Genomic DNA, 24,769 nt, shown 5'->3' on the forward strand with positions numbered 1-24,769 from the left:
TCCTGGTATCTTCATTCTGTCCAAGAGTGCTGCTATCTGTTAGGCTTTCTGCCTTTGCCACTTGGTCTGGTCTTCCTTTCTTTGGGGGCTCTGGCAGTGAAGAGTGGAAAAAGGACACAGCACCTGCAATTTTTTTTTAATTTGGAGAAAAAAAGATAATAGATATGCTGTTAAGTATATGGAGTTTCATTTTCACTTACATAAACCTGTTCAATAATAAACAGTACTGAATGTATCTTTTCAAAGGTGGTGGTTTTCTACTATAGCAGAGAGAGAAAAGGGCTCCCAAGTTTAATTTGAAAATAATAGATAATAGAAAAGTCGACTACAAAGTTTTAAACAAATGCCCCTGATGTCAGAGATCCTCACTCTCTGTGTTACTTGCGAGCCCTGGATTTCTCCTTTGTAGGAATGAGGATTTTGGGCTCCAGTGCCTCTGAGGGCTTCCTATATATAACCTATACATACATACATATATATATATATATATATATATATATATATATATATATATATATATATATATATATATATATGACTTATATGTATGTAAGTTTAGGTGGCCAAGAATAATCTTGCTTCCTCTACTAACATGTTGAACACTGACTCTGCAATGAGAATCCCCCATGTGATGCTTCAAATCAGTCACCTCCATGTGCTTCAGTTTCCTTCTCTGTGAAAAGAGGAGGTTGACTTTGATGATATCTAAGGTCCCTTTCACCTCTGGTTATAGGAAACTTTGTCTCCATATGGATACAGACCACCCAACCTTGTTACTGGTGCATGGAAACATGGCATAAGATGAAACAATATTAAAAAGTAAAGTTACTCCATGAGAGCAGTGTTATCAATGTGATAAGCCCCTTGAGGTCTCCTGGTGATAAGGTTGGCATTGGTTATGATGTAGTAAAGGCTTTATTGTGAAGAGACTTTGGTTGGTTCCGTGTGGGAGGTCTGTGTAGAGAAATTCTTGATTTATCACTAAAGAGATGTGCATCTTTCCTGGTGAGGTTTGGGAGAAAAACAGGGAACTCTGTTCTATGTATAATTTTCTTTCTTGGGTTAAAATCAAGAGAAATGAGTCTGAAGTAAATTGAAAGCAAGTTTGTGACCAGGGGCCTTTGACAATACAAGCCCTTAGCTGTGGATGTTAACTTCGGCAGGTTAGAATTATATCTTAAAATCCTTTGTCTGAAATTCTGATTTTGTTTTTGTTTCCTCTTACTTCTTTTTTCAGAAACTATGTGAAGGGATATTTAAGGTCCTGGAGAAAGACATCACGACGTCATGCCAAGTTACCTGTCTGGAAGCCCTCCGCATCCTTTCGAGAGACAAAAAGGTTCTCGTTCCAGTCACCACCAAGGAGAACATGCAGATCTTGATGCGGCTCGCCAAGCTGGACGACTCTGAAGCGTCTCTGGAGGAGGTGGCGGATTTCCCGGTCATCGTGGAATCGCTGAAATGCCTGTGTAACATAGTGTTCAACAGCCAGATGGCCCAAAAGCTCAGCCTGGAACTCAATCTGGCCGCCATGCTGTGTAACTTGCTGCGGAAGTGTAAGGACCAGCAGGTCATCAGCGACATTAAGTGTTTTGATCTACGCCTGCTCTTCCTCCTGTCCCTCCTGCACACCGACATCAGGTCCCAGCTTCGGTACGAGCTCCAGGGACTGCCCCTGCTCACCCAGGCCCTGGAGAGCGCCTTCAGCATCAAGTGGACTGATGAGTACGAGGCAGCCATCGACCACAACGGGCCGCCCCTATCCCCACAGGAGACGGATTGCGCCATTGAGGCCCTCAAGGCCCTCTTCAACGTCACGGTTGACAGCTGGAATGTCCACAGTGAGGTAGGCCTGCCAGACCACCGAGACTGCTGGGAGGAAGGGGTGGTGATTGGGCAGTGCAGCTCAGGCTCAGGGGCATAGCGAGCTGTTCAGGCCAGAGTCAGCTTCCCAACTTTGGCGAGTATTGGTGTCTCCATCAATAAAGCCTAGCTTACCACATGGGTGCTCTGAAGAGGCCACTGACCATTTTATAAGGTGCACAATGTAGCTTGCTTTGTCATGGTACCATCAGCATGCTTTTTTTCCCCCTTTAAATATGGTTTGTCTCAGGCATCTTTTGAAAGTGGTTAAAGTATGGACTGAAAATCCCCCCAAACTGAGGATTCAGTTATGAAGTAATGAGGGTATGTTATCTTCAGAAACAAAAAAGCCAGAGCACCTGTGAGTTTGGAGGAAGAGAACCCACCAACTATAGGTGATCCATACATAGGAGTTTGATCAGATGGGTGGAGAACTGGGCCTACCATGTGGGGTGGGCTAGAGGAATGGGGTACACTTAGCCTTAAAAAGAGAATACATGGGGGAACATGCTCAATCAACTAACCAGCAAGCATTTATTAAGCCCCTACTGTGTGCGGAGCTCTGTGCTAGGTTCTGAGGATACAAGAATAATGAAAGGTCCTACTCATTTGTATTTTATATATATTTATATGTTAAATATACACAGATGTATAAAATAAATATTAATATATATTATATATATTTATTTATACATATTATACAAACATGCATGTACACATACAAATATATGGAACTTATATTTTAATGGGGGAGACAAGTACATCTCTCTCTCTCCATATAGATACATATAGGTATACATATACATATACACATACACACACACACACACACACACACACACACACACACACACAACACCAGTATCAAGTGAATGAGTACAGATATAGACAGTGTAGCTAAATGCAAGCTTGCTGGGGAGGGGGCGCACCAGCAGTTGGGGTGGGGGGGTTGTGTAGAAGAGTGTACCTGATTGCATCCTAAAGGAAGAGAAGGATTCTTGGTAGTTTTGGGGTTAGACTCTGGGACTTTTGAGATCGCTGTCTCCAGACTATGATTTTTATCTCCAGAAGAGTGACGTGGATTGTACATTTCATGTGTTATACCAGTTTCTCCATGTTGTGACCTTGTTTGGTTGGTTATCTTTCAGGTTAAACAGAAACTGTCTGACCACTTGAATCTGCTTCATAGTCATGAGATAGAAGCATGATTTTACTCTCATTCCACTCTGGTGTTTAGCTGCTAACTTGCCCTTTCTTTCCTGGGCCAAGGAACCCTTCTTATGTTCCCAGATCCCAACAACCCAAGGCACCCCAGGGCTGACATTTCAGAATCAAAGTTCCACAATGTGCCAGACACTGGATGTGATTACTAGAAAGTAGGAAATGTGAAGTGATCAGCTCTGCTTCTCATAAATGATTTCATTATTTTCCCCTGTGGTTATTGGATTTTTCCTCTTCTTTCTCTCAGTCACTTCATTCACAGTAATTTCTTAAACCCTCTCCACCTCTCCTTCCCCCCAGAGCCAGGCCCTTTGAATCTTGGCCTAAATAACATAGGTTATTTTATCCCCAATAACGTATTAGCCCTTCTCATACTGAGTTTAGGAATTCTGCTCATTCATTCCTCTGTATTGTCCTTGCCCACGATTAAAGGTCCTCTTCTACCAGTAGGCTGCTTTGGAAAGGATCAGCTCAGCGCAGGAACGTCTGAGTATGGAAATAACTGGATTTTGAACCCAAATAGGTTTGCATTTTGCAGTCACACATTTGAAGGTGTATCCCCGCAGCTGTTGGGGATGGCCGTGGTACAGTGAGCTAAGCCTGGCTGTGGCCAGAAGGGAAGCCCACACCTTCTGTTTACACTTTGAAAGCAGATATTGAGAAAGATTGGTAGTATTAAGTGTCTGTATGCATTGGGGACTTTCTGCAGTTATGTTCCTTCTGCATCATTGATTTGTGAATCTGTCTTTGCAGCTACATGGTTCCCTGTGGGACTGTTGTCATAAGCTTGGTGTTTTAGCTTGGCATGCAAAGCAGGAAGGCCCTTGTGGTTTGCCAAAAGTCATGCAGGTGCGTCCTAGAGACACCCTCAGGCCTGTGTGGCCCAGAACCAAGAGCAGAATTGAGAACCTGATCAAAGTATTGGGGTTGAACCAGCCCTGGGATTTCATGGACTTTCCCAGTGTGGACTGGCCTCTTCTTTGAAACATAGAGCACAGTTTGTCCAGGGCCACACACCCAGAATGTGTCAAAGGTGGTTCTTGAACCCACATCTTCCTGGAAGCCAACTCTCTCCACCACATCACACTGCCTATCAAGCTGCTACAAAGACAGCTGTTGTACGTCTGCTCTATGCTTGGCCCTGAGGATAGAAGGGCAAAGAACAAAATGGTCCCTGTTCACAAGAAGCTTCCATTTTAATGGGGGAGACAAGCACTCATATAAATAGATACAGCGTAAATATGAAGTGATTAAATACCAATATATAGGAGGTAGTTAAACCCAGAGTGGTTTGAGAGGGAGGGAACTGGCAGCTAGGGGTCAGGAAGGGCTTCATTCAGAAGACTGGACTCTTGTTGGGGTCAACACCCATCTTCTCTAGGTTCACTTCTCTACAACCCCAGTAACCAACAGGATCATAGGGTTGAGACAGACCTCAGGCTAAGCCCACATGGTTTTGATCTCTTTTGCCAGGTTTCTATATTTTAATAACTTTTGTCCCCTAAAACGTGGAAATTATGGATATTTAAGATGGTATTGCCTATTCAAAAACATTGTTCTTACATTTTTATGAATCAATGTTATGTCCAACTGATTGTGGACAAGAGTTTGGTCTGTGATTATGGTTTGGTTCCAGTACAGTTTATTGGTTGGTTTATTGTTTTATTGATATCTCCAGCTGATATTTTGAGGACTGAGTCTGTCAAATGGGAATTTTTTTAATCTGTCAGTCCATGAAATAATATAGTGAGCTTCTGATGTGTAATTCTACCTACCAGGCCAACTCTTCTCAAGTATTCAGTAGGTTCTAAATTTTTCAGTCTGCAGTGATGTGTCTGTTTCCACCCTTTCCTTGCATAATTTACATTGATTAAGCTTGCATTGGGTGGAAATTTGCGATTTCATGCTCAATAGTCTTTTTTTTCTTCTGCTATGTATATGGAGTTGTTGGTTGAGTTCAGAATACTTTTTTAAAATTGATCATGAGGGATGCTGGGGGCGGAGCCAAGATGGCGGCCGGAAAGCAGGGACTAGCATGAACTCCCTGCCGAGTCCCTCCAAAAACCTATAAAAAATGGCTCTGAACCAATTCTAGAACTGCAGAACCCACAAAACAGCAGAGGGAAGCAGGGCTCCAGCCCAGGACAGCCTGGATGGTCACTGGGTCCCACGTGGAGCTGGGAGCAGAGCGGAGCAGAGCCCAGCGTGAGCGGCGCGGACCAACAAGACCAGGAGCTGGGCGGAGCGGGCCCTAGCGCGCTGAATCAGTGAGCTGCGGCAGTTACCAGACTTCTCAACCCACAAACACCAAAGACAGCGGAGAAGGTTAGTGGGAAAAGCTGCGGGAGTGGAAGGAGTTTGCGGTTAGGCCACCGCCCCCGGGGCAGCGGAGGTGGGGCAGCTACAGTTGCAGTTGCTTCCGGCCCCAGGCCCACCTGGTGGGAGGAATTAAGTGGTGGATCAGAGCAGGAGTGCACAGCCTGCTGAAGATCTAAGCCCAGTCTGGGTTGGGGGTTCTTGGGGAAGGAGGAGTGCTGGTGTGGCAGAGCTGGCGCATCCCCCCCCAAACGTGGAACATAGAACTCTTTAGTCTACAAGCAGTCATACCCTGCTGAAAAACTCAAGGGTTAAGTTAGTCGGTTGGGAATATGGCCAGGCAGTGAAAACTGACCCAGATTCAGTCTCAGACTTTGGAGTCTTTCTTTGGTGACAAAGAAGACCAAAACATACAGCCTAAAGAAGTCAACAAAGTGCAAGAGCCTACACCAAAAGCCTCCAAGAAAAACATGAACTGGTCCCAGGCCACAGAAGAGCTCAAAAAGGATTTGGAAAAGCAAGTTAGAGAAGTAGAGGAAAAATTGGGAAGAGAAATGAGAAGGATGCGAGAAAACCATGAAAATCAAGTCAATGACTTGCTAAAGGAGACCCCAAAAAATACTGAAAAATACACTGAAGAAAACAACACCTTAAAAAATGGACTAACTCAAACGGCAAAAGAGCTCCAAAAAGCCAATGAGGAGAAGAATGCCTTGAAAGGCAGAATTAGCCAAATGGAAAAGGAGGTCCAACGGACCACTGAAGAAAATACTACCTTAAAAATTAGATTGGAGCAAGTGGAAGCTAGTGACTTTATGAGAAATCAAGATATTATAAAAGAGAACCAAAAGAATGAAAAAATGAAAGACAATGTGAAATATCTCATTGGAAAAACCACTGACCTGGAAAATAGATCCAGGAGAGATAATTTAAAAATTATTGGACTACCTGAAAGCCATGATCAAAAAAAGAGCCTAGATATCATCTTTCAAGAAATTATCAAGGAGAACTGCCCTGATATTCTAGAGCCACAGGGCAAAATAGAAATTGAAAGAATCCATCGATCGCCTCCTCAAATAGATCCCAAAAAGAAATCTCCTAGGAATATTGTCGCCAAATTCCAGAGCTCCCAGATCAAGGAGAAAATATTGCAAGCAGCCAGAAAGAAACAATTTGAGTATTGTGGAAACACAATCAGAATAACCCAAGATCTAGCAGCTTCTACATTAAGAGATCGAAGGGCTTGGAATACGATATTCCAGAGGTCAGTGGAGCTAGGATTAAAACCTAGAATCACCTACCCAGCAAAACTGAGTATCATGCTCCAAGGCAAAATATGGACTTTCAATAAAATAGAGGACTTTCAAGCTTTCTCAGTGAAAAGACCAGAGCTGAATAGAAAATTTGACTTTCAAACACAAGAATCAAGAGAGGCATGAAAAGGTAATCAAGAAAAAGAACACAAAAAAGAAATTGCAAGGGACTTACTAAAGTTGAACTGTTTTGTTTACATTCCTACATGGAAAGATGATGTGTATGATTCATAAGACCTCAGTATTAGGGTAGCTGAAGGGAATATGCATATATATATGTTTATAAGTGAATGTGTATGTATGTATATATGTATGTGTATATATATATATATATATATATATATATATATAAAGAGAGAGTGAGAGAGAGAACGGACACAGGGTGAGTTGAAGATGAAGGTAAGATATCTAAAAGAAAATCAAATTAAGGGATGAGAGAGGAATATATTGAGAGAGGGAGATAGGGAGAGATAGAATGGGGTGGATTATCTCGCATAAAGGTGGCAAGAGGAAGCAGTTCTGTGGGAGGAGGGGAGAGGGCAGGTGAGGGGGGAATGAGTGAATCTTGCTCTCATCAAATTTGGCCTGAGGAGGGAATACCATGCATACTCAATTGGGTATCTTACCCCACAGGAAAGAAGAGGGAAGAAGATAAAAAAGGGGGGGATGATGGAGGGGAGGGCAGATGGGGGTGGAGGTAATCAAAAACAAACACTTTGGAAAGGGGACAGGGTCAAGGGAGAAAATTCAATAAAGGGGGATGGGTTGGGAAGGAGCAAAATATAGTTAGTCTTTCACAATATGAGTATTGTGGAAGGGTTATACATAATGATACACATGTGGCCTATGTTGAATTGCTTGACTTCTTGTGGGGGGTGGGTGGGAAGGGAAGAGGGGAGAGAATTTGGAACTCAAAATTTTAAAAACAGATGTTCAAAAACAAAAAAAAAGTTTTTGCATGCAACTAGAAAATAAGATACGCAGGCAATGGGGCGTAGAAATTTATCTTGCCCTACAAGAAAGGAAGGGAAAAGGGGATGGGAGGGGAGTGGGGTGACAGAAGGGAGGGCTGACTGGGGAAGGGGGCAACCAGAATATATGTCATCTTGGAGTGGGGGGGAGGGTAGAAATGGGGAGAAAATTTGTAATTCAAACTCTTGTGAAAATCAATGCTGAAAACTAAATATGTTAAATAAATAAATTTAAAATAAAAAAAATACTATTAAAAAAATTGATCATGGAGTCTGGGCTCCTTGACAATAACACTTCTGTAGGATGTCATGGCAGTGACCTGGTACTAAATTGCTGTCATAACCCTCTCTGTTTCCATCATCAGACCTGCCTGATTCAGCCATTTGTTTAGTGTTTCTTTGTCTGAGTTTGTGTAGATGTCACCCACGGGCTTTTTAATTCCAGTCTTGGATCCTGGTGGTTTCATAGGTTGTATTGAGAGGTAAGCTGCTTTCAGTTACACTTGACAAATCCAATGCTGTGTGTGTACCTGTTATCATTATTTATTGTTGCCTGCTGAAGCGGTACTTGCTTGTTCCAAAAGTATTTCTGTTTTTTTTTTTAATCTCATAATTGTGGGATTTTACTCTGCTCAAAAGAAGTTCCAGCAGGTTGTATATTTGGTATTTCTGATTTGTTCGGAGTGTCTTTTCTTCTCTTGGTACCAGAACACAAAGAGCTCCTCTTACTCCATGAATGCCTTTCAATCATTTTCCTCCTTTTTAGAAGTAGAAATATTAAGCTTTTGCCTTAGGGTGATGCTATGATATGTTCCAGGTCCATCATGAAATTCCAGAGATTTACATTAAGACCGATATAACATAGATGTGAATTGTTTTAAATGTGTTCATCTCATTCAACTTTGATTTCAGGATGCTGGTAAGACTTCTAACATAGTCAGCCACAGTCTTCTTGATAGCTTTATTCTTGATGTATTTTGCCTGAAAAAGACCCAGGGTATTTGTAGGTATCACCTTCATCCATTGGTTCACTGTGGCCTCCAGATTCAAGCCTTGAGTCTCTTATCTTTCCCTGGCATAAGTTCAGAATTTTTACACTTATCAAGTCCAAATGACATTTTAATATCATTAGAGAGAGATTTCAGGAGACAGAAGTGTTGTTTCATCTGTTTTTGGTGGAGCCACATAGTCTGATGTCATCTCTTTACAAAACATGATTAATAAAATCTTCTGGCTCAGTTCCTTCCATTTGGAAGCCTTGCTGAGTCCTATTTAGGAGAGACGCTAATAGATTAAGGCTAGTCTGAGCCACCCTGCCTTTGAACTATCTCCCTCAAAAATACATTTTATATTAGTTCTGCTTGACATTATCTTGTTGGTGGTATGTTTTAAATGGGGAATGGGGAGTGGTTTGTGCATGGTGGTCTGACAGGGAGATGGCCAGAATGCATTGTAGTGGGTCTGAAGATGCTAAGATGCAGTGAACTCTCAAGGCCCCTGGGCAGAAGCTAGAACACTGGGTTCTGGTTGGAGGAAAAGGAAAAGGAAAGGGTAGATATACCCAGTAATAGCATGCCAGGGAGATGGCCAAAGTGCAGTGAACTTTTTTAGGCAGGAGCTTCTTAAAATTATTTCATTTCAGCATAATTTATCTTCTATTTGGGTTCATGTTGTCAAACTCCAAAAGGATGTTTGGGAATTCCATTCTAAGTATCCCTTTCTCTTTTTCAAAATCATTTAAGACTTTTTTTTTTAGTGGCCGCATTGAATAAAGAGTTTCAGTGAGCCAAAGTTCTTCAACTTTTCCTCTTTCAGATTGTAGTATCTCCTCCATTTCATCTCTAAGCTTATTTAATCTATGCTAAGGAGTGTAGATAATTTGTATAACTGGCCTGCAGTAGTCAACAAAGCACTGTTGTATGACTGTTGACTGTTGGCGCTTAGTCGTCCGAAGCCCCTTCTGATAGCTGGTGAAGTCTTTCCCATTTAGTTATGATATGGTTGGTGCTGGTGCATGATGAGACCGTTCTTCTCTTCAGGCCATTTCATGGATCCTTGTGGTTTGCCTGCTTCACCAGTTCCAGCAGGCGGTGGATTTGGTATTCCTCTTTCTGGGGGTCTTGTCTTCCTGTAGCACCAGAACATGAAGGGACTCCTTATGGCCATCATTTTCTGTGGCAAACTGATCATCCTGATGATCCTCCAGTAGGACCAGCTTGGAATCCTAAGCCTTCCCATCTGTTTCTTTGACCCTTACGAGAAATGACCTCCCACTGATCATGATTGGCGCCAGCCCCATGAGTGGTACCCTCTGAGCTCCATTGGCCAACATCACAGAGTCCCCGCTTTGCCTTCACAGCTACCGTAGTGATCTCAGGGCATATCACTCTGGCTGGCATCTTCTTACTTTGCCATTCACTCACTCCTTGTGTGGACAGTGGGTCAAGGGAACTGCTGTTGCCTGTAATTTCCTTGGCATGTTTCTTCCCCAGTCCAATGAGACTGTGGAAAATCTCCAGGCAGCCCTTTACCCTCAGCTGGCAGTGCCCTTCTTACCCCTTGGGGAATGTCTGACCTCCCGGGCTACATTACCACATGATATAGCTGCCCTTTGAACAACTTAAAACTACCCTAGTTAGGAGGACCCTTTGCGATTTCATTTATGGAAGAAGATGAGACATTTTCATGGTAGCTCTAATGACCATAAATAGAGGCCTTCCTCATCAGGCCTTTTATTTTTTTTCATCACTTCTCCTTTGTTTGTTGCTTTCCAGTGCCAGTTTGCATTGTTTATGTCCTACAGCCCATATAATTTTTTCTGGCATGCTTAAACTTTCCATCTCCACAGTATGATCAGCTGAGTATGATCTAACACAGTCCTGGGCACATTGGTGCCCCAGAAATAGCTGGTTGGGTTGTTGATCTGGAAGAGAGCTTGGGGATTTGGTTTTATCTCCTTTGACCTTTCTTAGGCTAAATTTGGGAGATGGACTGTGGCTGGGTTCAGGCATGTTCACCAAGTTCCTAAGAATCTGGGAGAGGTCAGCTACTTCTGGTAGGTCAGGGAGGGAGTACAGGGGGTCTGGCCAAGACCTCTTTCTAGACCAGATAGCCAAGAATGGTGTGTGTTTGTGGGGCTGCAGACCCAGCTTTCATTTCATTCCCATAGGGGAGATTCCATGAGTTCCTACTACCACTGCTACCCTTGCAACAGGTCAGGCTTAGAGCACCTGGGACTTTGCAGTCTCACTTCCTTGTTTTCCAGCTGGAGAAGCTGAAGACCAGAAAGGCAAGTGTAGCATCATTTGGTGAACTGTCCAGTGCTGCCTAAATGTGAGTCATGCCAGTGTAGGAGGAGCTCACAAAAGGCAGGCTGGTGCCTGGGATCCCAGGGGAGCCTGGCCGTGGCCTACCAAGAATAGCTTGAAAGTTGGCCTCTGGGCAGAGTGAGGGGCTAGGCTGGCATTTGGAGGGTCACAACCTCAGGGTTGCAGCGTGCTCTTGGCCTGATCCTCAGCACACCCCCATGATGTGGGCACTAAGGTCATCATTACACCTACTTTGTCCATGAAGAATCCAAGATTCAGAAAGGTCAGTCTGCTTGTGACGCAGCTCGTAAAGGTGGAAGTCAGGGTTCAGACCTAGGCTTCTGCTGAGTCCAAGGCTCTCTGGCTTTTAATTCAGCCTCTAGACTTGTTTACTTTTTCCAGCATCCTGGCATCCCACTCCATCCCCTGGTGGGCAGCAGCTTGGTAGGGCAGAGGATAGCATGCGGGACCTTGAGCTAGGAAGCCCTGAGTTCCAATGCTGCCTCAGACATTGCCCTGCTCTGTCACCCTAGGCAAGCCCCTTAGCCTCTCAGCCTGTTTCCTCATCTGTAAAATGGGGGTAGTACTAAGAACACCTACCTCCCAGGGCTGCTGCGAGGACCCAGTGAGGCAGCACATTGCGGACCTTAAAGCGCGGACCGTGGGAATGTTGGCCATTGTTAGTGTGATTTGTCGGGGGTGGGGACTGCTTCTGAGCTAACGCGAATGAGCACGCTGATCTTTCAACATAAAGGAGATGGGGGGACAGTTGATCTTGCTGACCAGGTCAAGTCTTCCAGCTGGTTGGAGTCTTCTGGCTTTAGGGACCTTTCTTTGCCTTGCTGAGATTGAGAGGGGTCTCCCTGTATTGAATCCTTCTGGTGATTGAGATGCTGTATTTGGAAAAACATTTACTAGGGACCTGCTATTTGCGTGGCATTAGGGACAAAGTTTTCCTAGAGGGGGGATATAATATGAATATAAATGACCAGGATACGAAATGATGCCTCATAAGTACATGTGAATTGCCAGCCTTGTGAGGTCTGGGGTGGAAAGGTCTTTCTTACCTGGGGGGTTGAGGTGACATTTAGGTTGGGCTTTTGGGGACGGATAGGAAGGAATTCAAAAGATGGGGGTGTGGGTTATATTCTGAAAACCAGCATCAGGGGCCACAAAGGCAAGGAGAAGTGTGGAACACATTTGGGGGAGTAGCAAATGGCTGAATTTGGCTGGAGAATGGAGCACATAGAGGGACTAGTATGGGAAAAGGCTAGAAAAGGAGGTTGGAACCAGATCATGGAAGGTCTGAAATGCCAGACTTTATTATTTGGTCAGAAGGGAGACTTTTAAGAGTTTGTGTGGTAGCAGAGAGTGATCAGATCTGTGCATGAGAAAGATCTTGTAACCTTGTAAAGGATGGATCGGAAAGGGAAGCAGCTGGTCTAGTGAGCTCTCTCCTCTTTCTTTCCTTCTCTCTCTCTCTCCTTCTCTCTCTCTCCCTCTCTCCCCCTCTCCCTCTCCCTCTCTCCCTCTCTCTCTCTCCCCCCCTCTCCTCTCTCTCTCTCTCCCCCTCCCCTCTCTCTCTCTCTCCCTCTCCCCCTCTCATCTCTCTCTCTCTCTCCCCCCTCTCTCATCTCTCTCTCCCTCTCTCTCTCTCTCTCCCTCCCTCCCTCTCTCTCTCTCCCCCCCACTCTCCTTCTCTCTCTCTCCCTCTCTCTCTCCCCTTCTCTCTCTCTCTCCCCCTCTCTCCCTCCCTCTCTCTCTCTCCCTCCCTCTCCCTCCCTCTCTCTCCCCCTCTCTCTCTCCTTCTCTCTCTCTCTCTCCCCCTCTCTCTCTCTTCCTCTCTCTCTCTCTCTCTCTCTCTCTCTCTCTCTCTCTCTCTCTCTCTCTCTCTCTCTCTCTCCCTCTCTCCCCCCCCACCTTCCCTCTTCTCTCCTCTCCACAGGACTTGGAATTGACATATACCTGTGAGATATATGTGCATGTACCTGTGTGTATACACAAACACATGATCAAATCTATGTTAACTGTTATTGATGCTAACTGTTATTGTATATAAAGTGTATTCTCAATCCAAATATAAATTATTTTTAAATTTTTCATGTCATTATACCTTTTTAGAGTAGACAATTGAGGCTGAATAGTCTTCAGATTTAACAATATTAAGGATCTAAGTCCTTCACATATATATCGTTTTCTTCTGATCCCCTCCCATCTTAGAGCACGGTCCTAGTTATTCCAGTTTTGGGAACCAACTGTATTATCAAACTTAACTTAACCTCCTTGTTATTCTGCAGATTAATCATTTATTTCATTCAGTGTCTCAGGGATGCTGTATATCAGAAGACTCCACAAAAACAGTCATAATCACAGCACAGAGAAATTTGATGCCTGAGCTCTCTTCCCTTCTGCCTGGATCAGATCTCCTGATTGATTGTCAGATTAACAGAAGGTTTTTCCTTCGGTTGATCAGCACCAGTATCTACCTCATAGCAGTCTTAAAATAAGAAAGCTATTGATGGAAACTTAAGGGCTGAAGAAGGATGTGATTGTGTAAAAAATAGCCATTTGTTCTGGCTAAAGAGAATCTCATGGGAGAGAGGATAAAATCCTTTAACTTTCTTAAAGGTATAAAAAAATGCTAGATGGATGACCCATCTCTACTTTGGCAATGCAAGAGGAGACAATACAAGATACAAGAGGACAAATACAAGAGGAGACAAGAGGAGTAATGCCAGAAGACTTAGCGTTCTCTATGTCTGTCTCTGTCGCGTTCTCTGTCTCTCTCTGTCTCTCTGTCTGTCTGTCTGTCTCTTTCTCTCTCTCTGTCTCTGTCTCTCTTTCCTCCTCCCCCCTCCCCCATTGTTTTGACATTACCATGCTGCTTATCAAAACTTTGAGAATGTTTGAGTGGCAGGTCATCATGGGAGGTGACAGCACCAAAAGAGAGTGAGGCATCTGTTATCCATAGCTTTGGGAAGCTAGGACAGTGTATGGAAGGTTGGGAAGAGGGGTGGATCTGGAAGTCAAGATATTGAATTCTATTTTGGTCATGGTGAATTTGAATGAGAATAAGACATCTGTTTTGAGGAGTCTGACAGGCGATTGGTGAGGAGAGCCTGGATTTCAGGAGGAAGATTGGGGCAGAAAATATAGATCTAGGAGTCATCCGCATGGAGGTGGTAGTTGAACTCATGGAAACTGATGATCATTTGGAGAGAGAGAAAGGGGCCCAGGAGAGCCCTGGGGTATACTCATGCATAGAGATGGGACAGGTGTGGTGATCCAGCAAAAGAAATTAAGAAGGAATAGCTGGGCAGTTAGGAGGAGAACCAGGAGAGACCAGGGTTGTGGAAATCTGGTGAGGAGAGTGGTCAGCGGGGTGGTCATCTTACTGCCCTCTATAGTTCAGTCTGATTATAGGTTCATAAGATTGAGAGCTGGAAGGGGCCTAAGAGATAGTCTAAGGTCTAGGCCACAGCCCTCATTTTACAGAGGGCTCAGTGGAGGCCCCAGAGGGTTAAGGTGAGCTGATCCACCCAAGGTACAGGTAGTACATCTGCTAAGTATCAGAGCTAGAACTCCATCTGTGTTCTTCCAACTCAAAATCCAGACCTTTCCTAATGTCTGTGGCTGCATTTTATTCCATTTTAGGTGAAGGAAATAAAGATTTGCCTCCAGTTTGGACTGACTTGATGAGGTGTTTGTTAGTTTGATTTCCACTGTCTGGCTTCTAACTCCACAAAGAAACAAAATGGCGGTTCAGTTCTGTGCTGGGTTGATGTGCTCATGCTGGTTCTTGGTTTAGGGATGGAGTTTCTAGCTTCTGCCCATGGGTGAATCTAAGTTGAGAGGTTCCCTTCTCCAGTAAACATACCCTAAGGATTTGGCCATCATTTTTCCCGTGAGTGGCAAAGCAGGAAGATGGCTTCGTTCCTCCGGTGGGAGGTCTCAGTCATTTCTAGAACCGCCTCGCCCGGTTCTATCTGTCCCTTCCTCCTTTAACCCTTCACGTTGATGGCTCAGAAGTGTCTTTGTTCTTTACCCATCATGCATCCTGACCTGCAGTGCCTGCCAGGAGATGATCATACCTGGAAGATGATAATTAAAATTGGGAGAACACAGGAACCAAACAAGTTTTCCAAGCTAACCAGCAACTCCAGAGCACAAAGAGAAACAAAGGACCAACCACAAACATCTAAGAGGTTTAAGGCTGGGATTTGGGCGAGATATGAGAGGTGAGGACTGTGATCCATAGAAGATGTTTAGGAATGAGTGGCCAAATCCACCAGATGAGGGCAGTTTCATAAATTTCACTTGGGAGGTTCTCTGGGACCAACACCACCCCAATGATGCTCATGAATAATCAGCTTGCTGATAGCTTTCATTTAATACTGACTCATCCTAGCTTCTGAGGACAACATTTTTTCTAAACTTATCACCCCAATTCTGGGATTGTTCCCTGTTTGGGGGCTTTCAGCCTTCTACTCGCTGACTCCAAGGACATTATGTGAGCGTACGTACTCTTTCCTGTGTTGAAATGGCTGGCTTCTCTCTGGTATATTATTCGTGTTTGAAATGAGATATTATTGGTACAGATAGTAGGACAACAACATGAAATACAGGTTCTTAAGGCTCTTGGTGGTGGGAACTTCAGAAACAGATATTTCTGACCAAGTTTTATTTGGACATTTTATTCTTCTTCATCTCAGTGCTTTGTCTAATTTAACTTTTTGTGCCTTTGAATGGGTAGCTGCATTTCAATAATAAAGAAAATGATCTCGGATCTTTCAAAGGGATGGCTTTCCACAGGAAGTGGAAAACAAAAGGGTGGAGAAGATAAATGTAAATATCTGCCACATGGAAATCTTGCTTAATCCAAAAAGTTTGGTCATGCAACGTTTGAAAGTTTGCCAACTCAATTAAAGTTTTTCCCGACTAAGGTAGGCCGGCTCCTCATCTTACACGTGAAGAAACTAAAGTTCAGATGGGGAAGGGGACTTGGCCAAGGTCTCACATGAATTATAGATTAGAGCTAGGATTTAGATTCCCATAGGACTCCAAATGAAGTGGACTTTTCATTATGCCATGCATGGTATGCTGCTTGTAAACCTCTCATTTTATGAATGAGGAAAAAAAAATTTAGAGGAGGGGTGGGGAACCTGTGGCCTTGAAGCCACACGTGGCCCTCTAGGTCCTCAAGTGCCCTTTGGGGCTGCACTTGAGGACCTAGAGGGCCATGTGTGGCCTTGAGGCCGCACATTCTCCACCCCTGGTCTAGAGACTCTTGAGTCCTAACTCAATACTTTTTCCCCTGTGCCATTCTGGCCCGAGAGATACCAGTACTCCAGATGTGATTCGAGAAGTGAGTGTGAGATGTCATCTTTAATAAACAATATGTCGTCACTACCACCACCACCACCACCACCATCATCATTATAAAAAAATTAATCTTCCTGTGTGCAGAAACCTAGAATCACAGCATCTTAGAGGTCACCTGGGCCTGAATAGAAAGACTTTTTGTTAATGTTTCTCTGACAATTGGCTCAAAGACCTTCAGTGAGGGGAATTCATTCACTGTGTTTTGAGACAGCCCATTCCGTACATGGATAGTTTGAATTATTAGGAAGTTTGCCCTTAATCAAGCTGAAGTGTCTTTCTCTTGAACTTCTAAATATGTAAAAAATCACCCCTAATCCTGACCTCTGTGGCCAAGAAGAAGAGCTCAAATCCAGAATCTGTAGAGGCTTTAGTAGATGGTGTCTGGGAGTTGGCTGGATAGGTCTGGCGCCTGGGTACCAACTAGCTGATGTTGCCAACGATGCACCACTAGACACCATAGCTGGCACTTTGGGCACAGCTCCACCCTCTTCTGTACAGTCACTGCAGTGACCAGGGCTGTGTTAAACACAAGGCTATCAGAAGTCCATTCATCGGCTGCTGGAATAGTGAGTGAACAGAGAGTGAGGTGACTAGCCTCGTGATTTCCTGGGGAATCATCACCAGATTTACAAAGTGGTTGGGGAAGGCCTTCAAGAGGAGCTGGGGTTTCAAGAGTCGTTTCAGACAAGGGGAAGGCTTGATGAGTAAGTGGTCGTCACTCATCACGAGCAGCTCCTTGTGCTTTGAGGATATTTCTGCCATGTTGAAACTAGACTGGAGACTGGGAATGGGGAAGGGAAAAATTAGATGTCAGATCCACTTTGCCAAGTGAGGGAAAGCTAGACTGCTTTTTTGTGCAAGCAGCTTACAGAATCAGGGAAAGGGACAGGGAGCGATCACTTTTTTCCTGGTAATTTCCAACAGTAAAGGGACATTTGGTTTAAGGGAGATGTATTCCCTTCCATCAAAAATCAAGTAAAAGGGCACTAGACTGTGGGGTTAAGAATGCTTCAGGCCACCCTGGAGGGTTCACTGGGTCAGAGGCAACTGTAGACAAAGGGTTTTAGAAGGATTTCCACATATTCTTGACATCATGAATCAATTACTATTAGAGTTTTGGTTGAGGCCCTCAGAGGCACATAATAATAATAAGAAACTCCCTGATCATTTCTGTTCGGTCAGTTTTGTCTTCTATTCCCCCTCTGTGTTCCTGCCCTGACCTCCCCGGTATCTGATACGGTGCAGGGGTCCATGGTCTTGGAGGAGAGGGAAAAGCAGCATCTTCATTTTCACCAGCCTCTAACTGAAATTTAGCATTTCCTTCACTAATTTAAAAACATGATATTGAGAGGCTTCCCCAGACTGCTCAAGGGGTCCAGGATATAAAAATAGGAGAAGAATCCCTGCTGTAGTCAGAAGAGCTGGGTCCCTGCCCTGTCTCTCAGTGCCTAATGACCAAGGCTAGATATTTTGCCTCTCCTGGCCTCATCTCTCTCCTCAGATGACCTTGACGGTACCTCCCAGCTCTAAAACGTCATATCTTTGCAATCTCCAGTCTGCACTGGGTGCTACTAATATGGCCTCCATTTAAAAGCGTTTCGCCACAAGACGACAGAGGAGGTATCTGTACCTTGATCAAAAGCAATAAAGCAACTGTGGTATTCTGACAGATGAAGAATAATGGCCAAAAACTGGTCTTCTCCAAACCTGAAACCAAGATTTGGGGCACTTGGGAGCCCTTTGGTATCTTGTAGAAAGCAGGTAGACCGAGGAAGAAGAGCTAAGTCCACTCACGCTGGCTTCCCCCAAGAAATATCGTGACCTCCAACTTTGGGAAAGCGCAGTAGGTTGAGGATATTGGTCACAATGAGTTTGGGGGATTTTCCATGCATTTTTATGGTTTAGCCTAGTCCTCTTTGCTGCCTCATTGGAAGTGAGCGGCATGATGATGGAAGCATCTCTCAGAAGGCCTTGAGTCATCCCGTGTCATTAATGATCCTGAATCACCAAATGTCAGGGTCGGAAGGGTGCTCAGACATCGTCTACCCTTTAATGTGAACACCACCACAATGAGAGCCTTTACTTGAAGAAAGAAGGAACCTCCTAACTCCCAAGGCAGCCCTTTCCCTTTTAGCTAGCTCTGATTATGAGGAAGTTACCCCTTACATCATCCCTAAGTCCTCCTCTTTGCAACATCCTCCCCCCACCAGTATGCATGCACATGCACACACACACACACACACACACACACACACACCCTCCTACCTCTGCCCTCTGGGTCAAAGCAGAACAAGTCTGATTCCTCTCTCACCAGACAGCCCTTTCAATATTTGGGGAGGATTATTGTGTTTGCCTGAAATGCTTCTAAGCTATGTGACAGTTAACAAATATATGTTTTCTTGCCTTTCCCGCCTTGCTGGCTCTCACTATCTCCACCCCCAGTCCACTGGGAATTATCTGTAAGCTAGAGCAGGAGGGGTGGGTCCCGACTTCTTCTAGGTCTTCGTCCTCCCTGGAGTGGGTCACGTTGGCCACTGGCCCATGACCAGGCTTGGAGGCAAAGGGACTCAGACTGTTGGTTTCTCCAGGTGTACCATCGAGGCCACTTCTACATTATTTAAGGGCAAAGGGCAGACAAGTTGACCACATGGCTCCCTTCTGTTCAGCTGCCTTCAGGCCTTCCAAATAAACACTTGTCTTTGTTCCTTCTTGTCTTGTGTTTGCAATAGAGTGACTCTCACCAGTTCCGTGTCATGGCTGCAGTCCTGCGCCACTGCTTACTCACCATGGGCCCAACTGAAGACAAAACGGAGGAGCTTCACAGGTGGGTGAGCTCTGGCTGGAGAGGGTGGCCTCACAGGCGGGTGGGAGTGGGGGACTCAGATGAGTCTAGATTTCATGCCTTTTTTTTTTTTAAGTATGTCTAAACAACAAGTTATTAATCCTCTGCCTTGTGATAAACTTAAGGTCACCATCAGGCTAGAAGTCATTACCGTGGCCCAGTGGAAGACAGAAAAGAGCCGCTTCACTCAGGCCCCTTGATTAGTAACCATGGTGACCACCACCAAGTAGAGAAGGATGAGTTTGCTTCTTCCAAAATGGTCATCCAGAAGAGCTGAACTGCTATGAGCCTAAGAATTCTTCTTCTTTTTTAAAGCAAAAGAATTATTTACCAGTAGGTTTGAGCATTGGATTTAAAGGATACTTTTAAAAAGATCAAGTCACCACTAGAAGTACATTAATTTTCTGTGAATTTTTCCTCATAAATTTTTTGATGGAATACATGAAATTTGTCAGCATCAGAGAGTTAAGCAAATTAAAATGAATTCCTTCTTCTGAATTACCAAACTTCCCTTTGTGATCTGGCTGGTGTAGAGGCCTGGACTTGGAGTCAGCAAGACCTGAATTCAAATCTGGCCTTAGACACTTACTAGCTGTGTGACCTTGGGCAAATCAGTCCATCCTGTTTGTCTCAGTTTCCGCTTCTGTAATATAGAAGAGGCAGCTAGGTGGCACAGTAGATTGAGTGCCAGGCATGGAGCCAAGAAGATACGAGTTCAGATGTGGCCTCAAACCCTTATTACCTGGGTAACCCTGGGCAAGTCACTTCACCCTGTTTGCCTCAGTTTCCTCATCTGTAAAATGAGCTGGAGAAGGAAATGGCAAAACCTCTCCAGTATCTCTGCCTGCCAAGAGAGCTCCAGATGTGGTCACAGAGAGTCGAACACAACTGAAAACAACTGAATGACAACAGTGGTACCTCCCTCCCAGGGCTGCTGTGAAGATCAGTCAGATCGTGTCTGTAAAGCACTTTGCAAGCTGAAAGTGATATCTAGGTTATTATTACTGTGACATGCGGGGCTGCTGGAGCCTCAGCCCTTTGCTAGAAGAGAGGTCTTGGTGAAATCTTTTAGAAAGGATGACGGTCGTAGTAATGACAACGTCCACCCACAAATAGCATTTTCAGGTTTGGTAGCAGACTTCCCTTGAAACAACCCTATGGGATAGAGAATGAAAATATTAGGATTCCATTTGGGGGAAATTCAGGGAGGTGGGAGTCCCGCTGTCTTCTGCTCTGCTCAGATTGTAGGGAGAATGTTTGTGTTCAGTTCTGGGCACCATGTTGTAGCCAGGAGACTGGTTAGCTAGAGAGCTTCCGGAGGGGGAGAACTAGGATGGGTAAGGGCCTCATACTGTTCTGCTAAGGGGAAAGGGGATCTTTGCCTTCTGGGTGGCAGGGTGGAGGCAGCCCCAGGGTCACTCACTGTCTTCAGACATTTGAAGGGCTGATGCACAGAAGAGAGAGGAGACTTGTTTTCTTTGGTGCTGTAAGTTCCAGAGAGGTATGTGTGGGCTCAATACAAGGAGAAACTTCCTACTAATCAGAGGTGTCCCAAAGGGGACTGGGGGCTGCCTTGTAATAATGGTAGGTTCCCCCTCGATGAAGGGCATCAGCCAAGGCTGGGTGACCACATGTCTAGAATGTTATAGGTGAGGGTAGGGAGAAACTCCTCTTCGGGTTTGGGTTGGACAAGGTGGTCCCTACTAATTTTGTGATTCTGTAATAGGAAGGGGTTTACACACACACACACACACACACACACACGTGTGCAGAGTTTAAATTTAGAGATATCACTGCTTTCTACAGAAGGTCAGCATGTTGTAGAAGGAGTCTTGGATCTGGAACCCAGAGGATCTGAGTTTGTGTCCCACATGTCCCTCAAGTGCTACAATAATGATAGAAGGAAGAAGATGCAGTTGCTTCCCTCCAGGACTTTGTCTCTTGGGGAGTCCCCAGGCATAGATCAGAAGTTAAATGACAATACAAGATTTGTGCACCTGCCTGTTTGTGACAGGATTGCGCCTTTCTCATTTTGGGAAATGAATTTGGGGACAAAAGGGGAGCTGATGATAGGGTTACCCCCCCCCCAAAAAAAAGAAGAGAAAAGAGAGAATGTCATTGAAATATTTTTTTTTAAATGCTCAGAAGAAAACAGGCTTTGAAAGTAACAGGATGAATTTATGAAATACACTAATTTTTAAAGAGTATAGTTATATAATAGAAATTTATGGTGTCACATATAGGCTGCTTTCTCTGTTCTATGTAGGTATAGATAAGTATTCTTTATTGGTGTTGATTAAACTCAGAATTAAAAAAAGAAAACTAAAAATTGTAAAAGAAAGGATCTAAAATTGATGTAACCATTCAAAGTCCCCAGTGAAAGAAGGCACAGACAGTAATTGCTGTAGGTAAGGTTCAAGCTAGGCCTTAGATACAAATATTCTTCTACTGTCTGTGGGTAGATACTCCCCCACTGATGGAGATGACAGCCTGGAAGTCCCTGGGAGCTGTGGGCAGAAACCCCCTTAGAACCCAGCTGGTGAGGACCCTCTCTAGACTGAGTAGGCTGGGCCTGGACAACAGGCATGCAGCTGCTGCCCGGGCCCTTCCAGCTAGGTTAGACCCACCCTTGTGTGGGCTGTCTTGGCATTGCCCATAAAAGCCTCCCTGTCCCTAAGGGGGCTTTGGAGGAGGAATTTGTCAGATATTAGCAAATTTTTGTGAGTGTGCCTCCATTAACCCCAATAAGTACTGATATTTATAGAAATAGTATTTTACGCATGACATTTGATTCTCATAATGAATGCACACATGCACACACACACACACCCCGGACTATAAACTCCATGAGGGCAAGGCCATGGCTTTGGCTTCTGCAGATTTTATAATCTCAGCTTCTAGCACACAGTGGGTGCTCAACGAAGAGTTGTCAGATCGACTAGAATTTAGGGAGTCTTTTTAAGTGAGGAAACTGAAGCTCACACAAGTTAAGTGACTTGTCCAAGGTGACCCAGCTAGTAAAGGGTGAAGCTAGAACTTCAGCCCATGTCTCTGGGCTCCAAGACCAGCTTTTTCACTTGATGGATGGTATTGATTTAGAAGGGGGTGGCGGGGGGAGGTGTTCCTGGTGGGCAAAGGCTCCATGTGCATTCTGGGGTTGGTGTTTCTGGGCATCCTCTATAAAAATCACCGTGCGTCACCTTCAGTGGAGGAGTCTGGTCATGAGTCAGGTCCTGCTGCCTGGGAATGTTTCAGGGGGCTGTAGATGTCAACAGTCTGGCAGAAGAGGCAGCTTCTGAGAGCTCCAGGAGGTCTCCCCATGGGGAGGAGTGGGTGATGGTGGGAATGAAGAAAATATTAACCACAAGTTTTAAAAAGAATACACCCAAACAGTAGAGAATTAGCAGAGAAAAGAGAGTGCCTGAATCGCTACTTTCCCCTTCTTGTGTTTCTCACTGCAATATTCATCCTCCCATTAAAATGACCAGCCCTGTTAGTAAACTGTGTCCAAAGCCAGGACTCTGCATGAGAAGGCCATTCTCCGGCCCTCCGCAAACAAGGGCTTGCTTAACCCAGGCACTAAAGAATCCTCTCTGTCTAAACTGGCCCTGCTTTAGAATCTGCCTAGCGGGAGGGGCTCAGGAGCTTGAGGGGGAGGATGTCCTGTCCCGGTGATTAATGATCTCCGCAGCCAGAAAAGGGAGAGTGGGATACACAGGATTTCTCCCCCCTGGAGCAGACATTCCAAACCTTTTGTGTACATCTCTGAAACTCCCCGACTTCCCGGTAGCTGGAGAATTTCCTACACTCTCTGACCACAAATGAAACCGTCAGCGAAGTGACGAGATCAGAAAGCCACACTTCGTGACTTGAAAAGAATAGCTCGGACACAGTGATCCAGAAAATTAATTTTGTAGTTGTTTGGGAACTCGGTGCTTTAATAAGAAACCAGCAAACGGGGGGGACTTTTCCTTGAAAAGCCGAAAAAAACACCAAATATTTGTTGAATCGAATGCCAGATTTGGTTTCTGACAATTGTTCAGTTCCTGGAAACTAGTTACTTAACATCACTTAAAAAGGGAGCTAGTGCTTTAAAATGATGTCAAGGAAGAAGTCTTCCATTTCTCAGAGATCTTTGGTTCTTGGTTGGAGTTCTGGGATCTTAGCTTAGCCACCCTCCCTGTAACCTAGAAAAGCAATAATCAGCAGAATGCTGAAATTTCTGGGCCAGTTGTAGATTTGCCTTTGGTTCTAGGATTTAAGGGGATTTTTTTCTCCTTCTGTTTATTTCCATTGGAGATATGAAGCTCAATCCCATCTGCTACCTGTTGAATGCAGGAGGGAAAGGCCAGTAGGCAGAGAGGTGGTGACCCAGAGGTAGAGGATGAGCCACATTTATCTTCAGATGTGGCCAGTGTCTGAATTTGTCCTACTTAACCATCCGTATTTGTTACAAGGGAAGGATTTTGGGGAGAGGGAAGACTTACCAGTGGAGTACAAGGAGCTGTGATAGTTCTGTTAAAAAAACAACCAAAACCTAACAATGAAATATTTAGAAAATTCACAGAAAAGAGCAGAAGAAAATTTGGAACAAGATACAGACCAGCCGGGCGGTGTTGTTTACTTTGTATGCTTAAAAAACCAAGCTAAACATAATAGAGATTCACAGTTTTACATCCGATCCTTTATTTTTCCTCTCGTGTATGGAAATGCTTGTCAAATTCCTAATGAAAAAGAAGAATTTTAAATTAGAGAAGATTTCAAAGAAACATTTATTTGAAAGAGGCACTTGTAAAATGAAAGAGTGAGAAAAGGATTTTTAAAAAATCCGTTCCTTGTTGGTAGGTTTTCTTTCCTTATAAATAGCCATAGTGAGAAGATCTTTTCATCAGGCAAGTCTGTAGCAGGCAAATCAAAATGAGAGCAGTCCTTGTTTGCTCATTAAGGGGTGGTTAGTGGCCCCCATGTACCGCCTTGTGTTGTTTCCCACCCTGGTTCTCTGTCTGATGCATCAATTAGAATTTTTTTTCTTCATTATAAAATACACCCACTAAGAAATGAAATCTTCTCTGATGATGAAAGAAAGACAGAACTCTTGCTTGGAGGAAGCGGAAAGATCAAGTTTCCGAAGGGCAAGAAAAGCATTTTTCAAAGTTGTTTATTTTTGGGGGGTGGTCTGCAAAGTTACTGTTATCTTAATCAAGGTTACCACTGGTCACTTTAATTGGGACCACGTCCAGAACTCCACTGTGTTTTTTGAGCTGTAAATCAAGATGAGGGAGAGGAGAGGACAACTTTTAATCAGGATTTAAGACTGAGGATACTGCCTGAAGCATCGAAGCCAGAAATGGGATTTATTTCAGCACCGGCTTCTTTTTCTCCCACTTCTGAAGTTCCTGCAGATTAAGGCAGAGTCTAGAATGGCTTCCCTTTCTGGTGGGAAGGATACTCCGTGATTGGAGAGCAGGCCAAATTTAAAAGTAGTTTGCACCATCCTTGCAGGGGATTTGTTGTCCAATGAATCACCCACAGCACATCGGTGATGACTCAAAA

At 44.3% G+C, this 24,769-nt stretch overlaps 1 protein-coding gene across 3 annotated transcripts in view; it reads left to right on the forward strand.

Annotated features, from left to right (window-relative positions):
• The window catches only part of RIC8B (RIC8 guanine nucleotide exchange factor B), a 93,629-nt gene that overhangs the window by 34,339 nt on the left and 34,521 nt on the right, over positions 1-24,769 (forward strand). For all 3 annotated transcript variants that reach the window (XM_036760418.1, XM_036760417.1, XM_036760416.1), the window contains exons 3-4: positions 1,238-1,846; positions 19,104-19,198. In XM_036760418.1, coding sequence (XP_036616313.1) covers positions 1,238-1,846; positions 19,104-19,198 — 704 coding nt within the window. The remainder of the gene's footprint in view (positions 1-1,237; positions 1,847-19,103; positions 19,199-24,769) is intronic.

Source organism: Trichosurus vulpecula, chromosome 5 (genome assembly GCF_011100635.1).
Source record: "Trichosurus vulpecula isolate mTriVul1 chromosome 5, mTriVul1.pri, whole genome shotgun sequence".
NCBI classification, from domain to species: Eukaryota; Metazoa; Chordata; class Mammalia; order Diprotodontia; family Phalangeridae; genus Trichosurus; species Trichosurus vulpecula.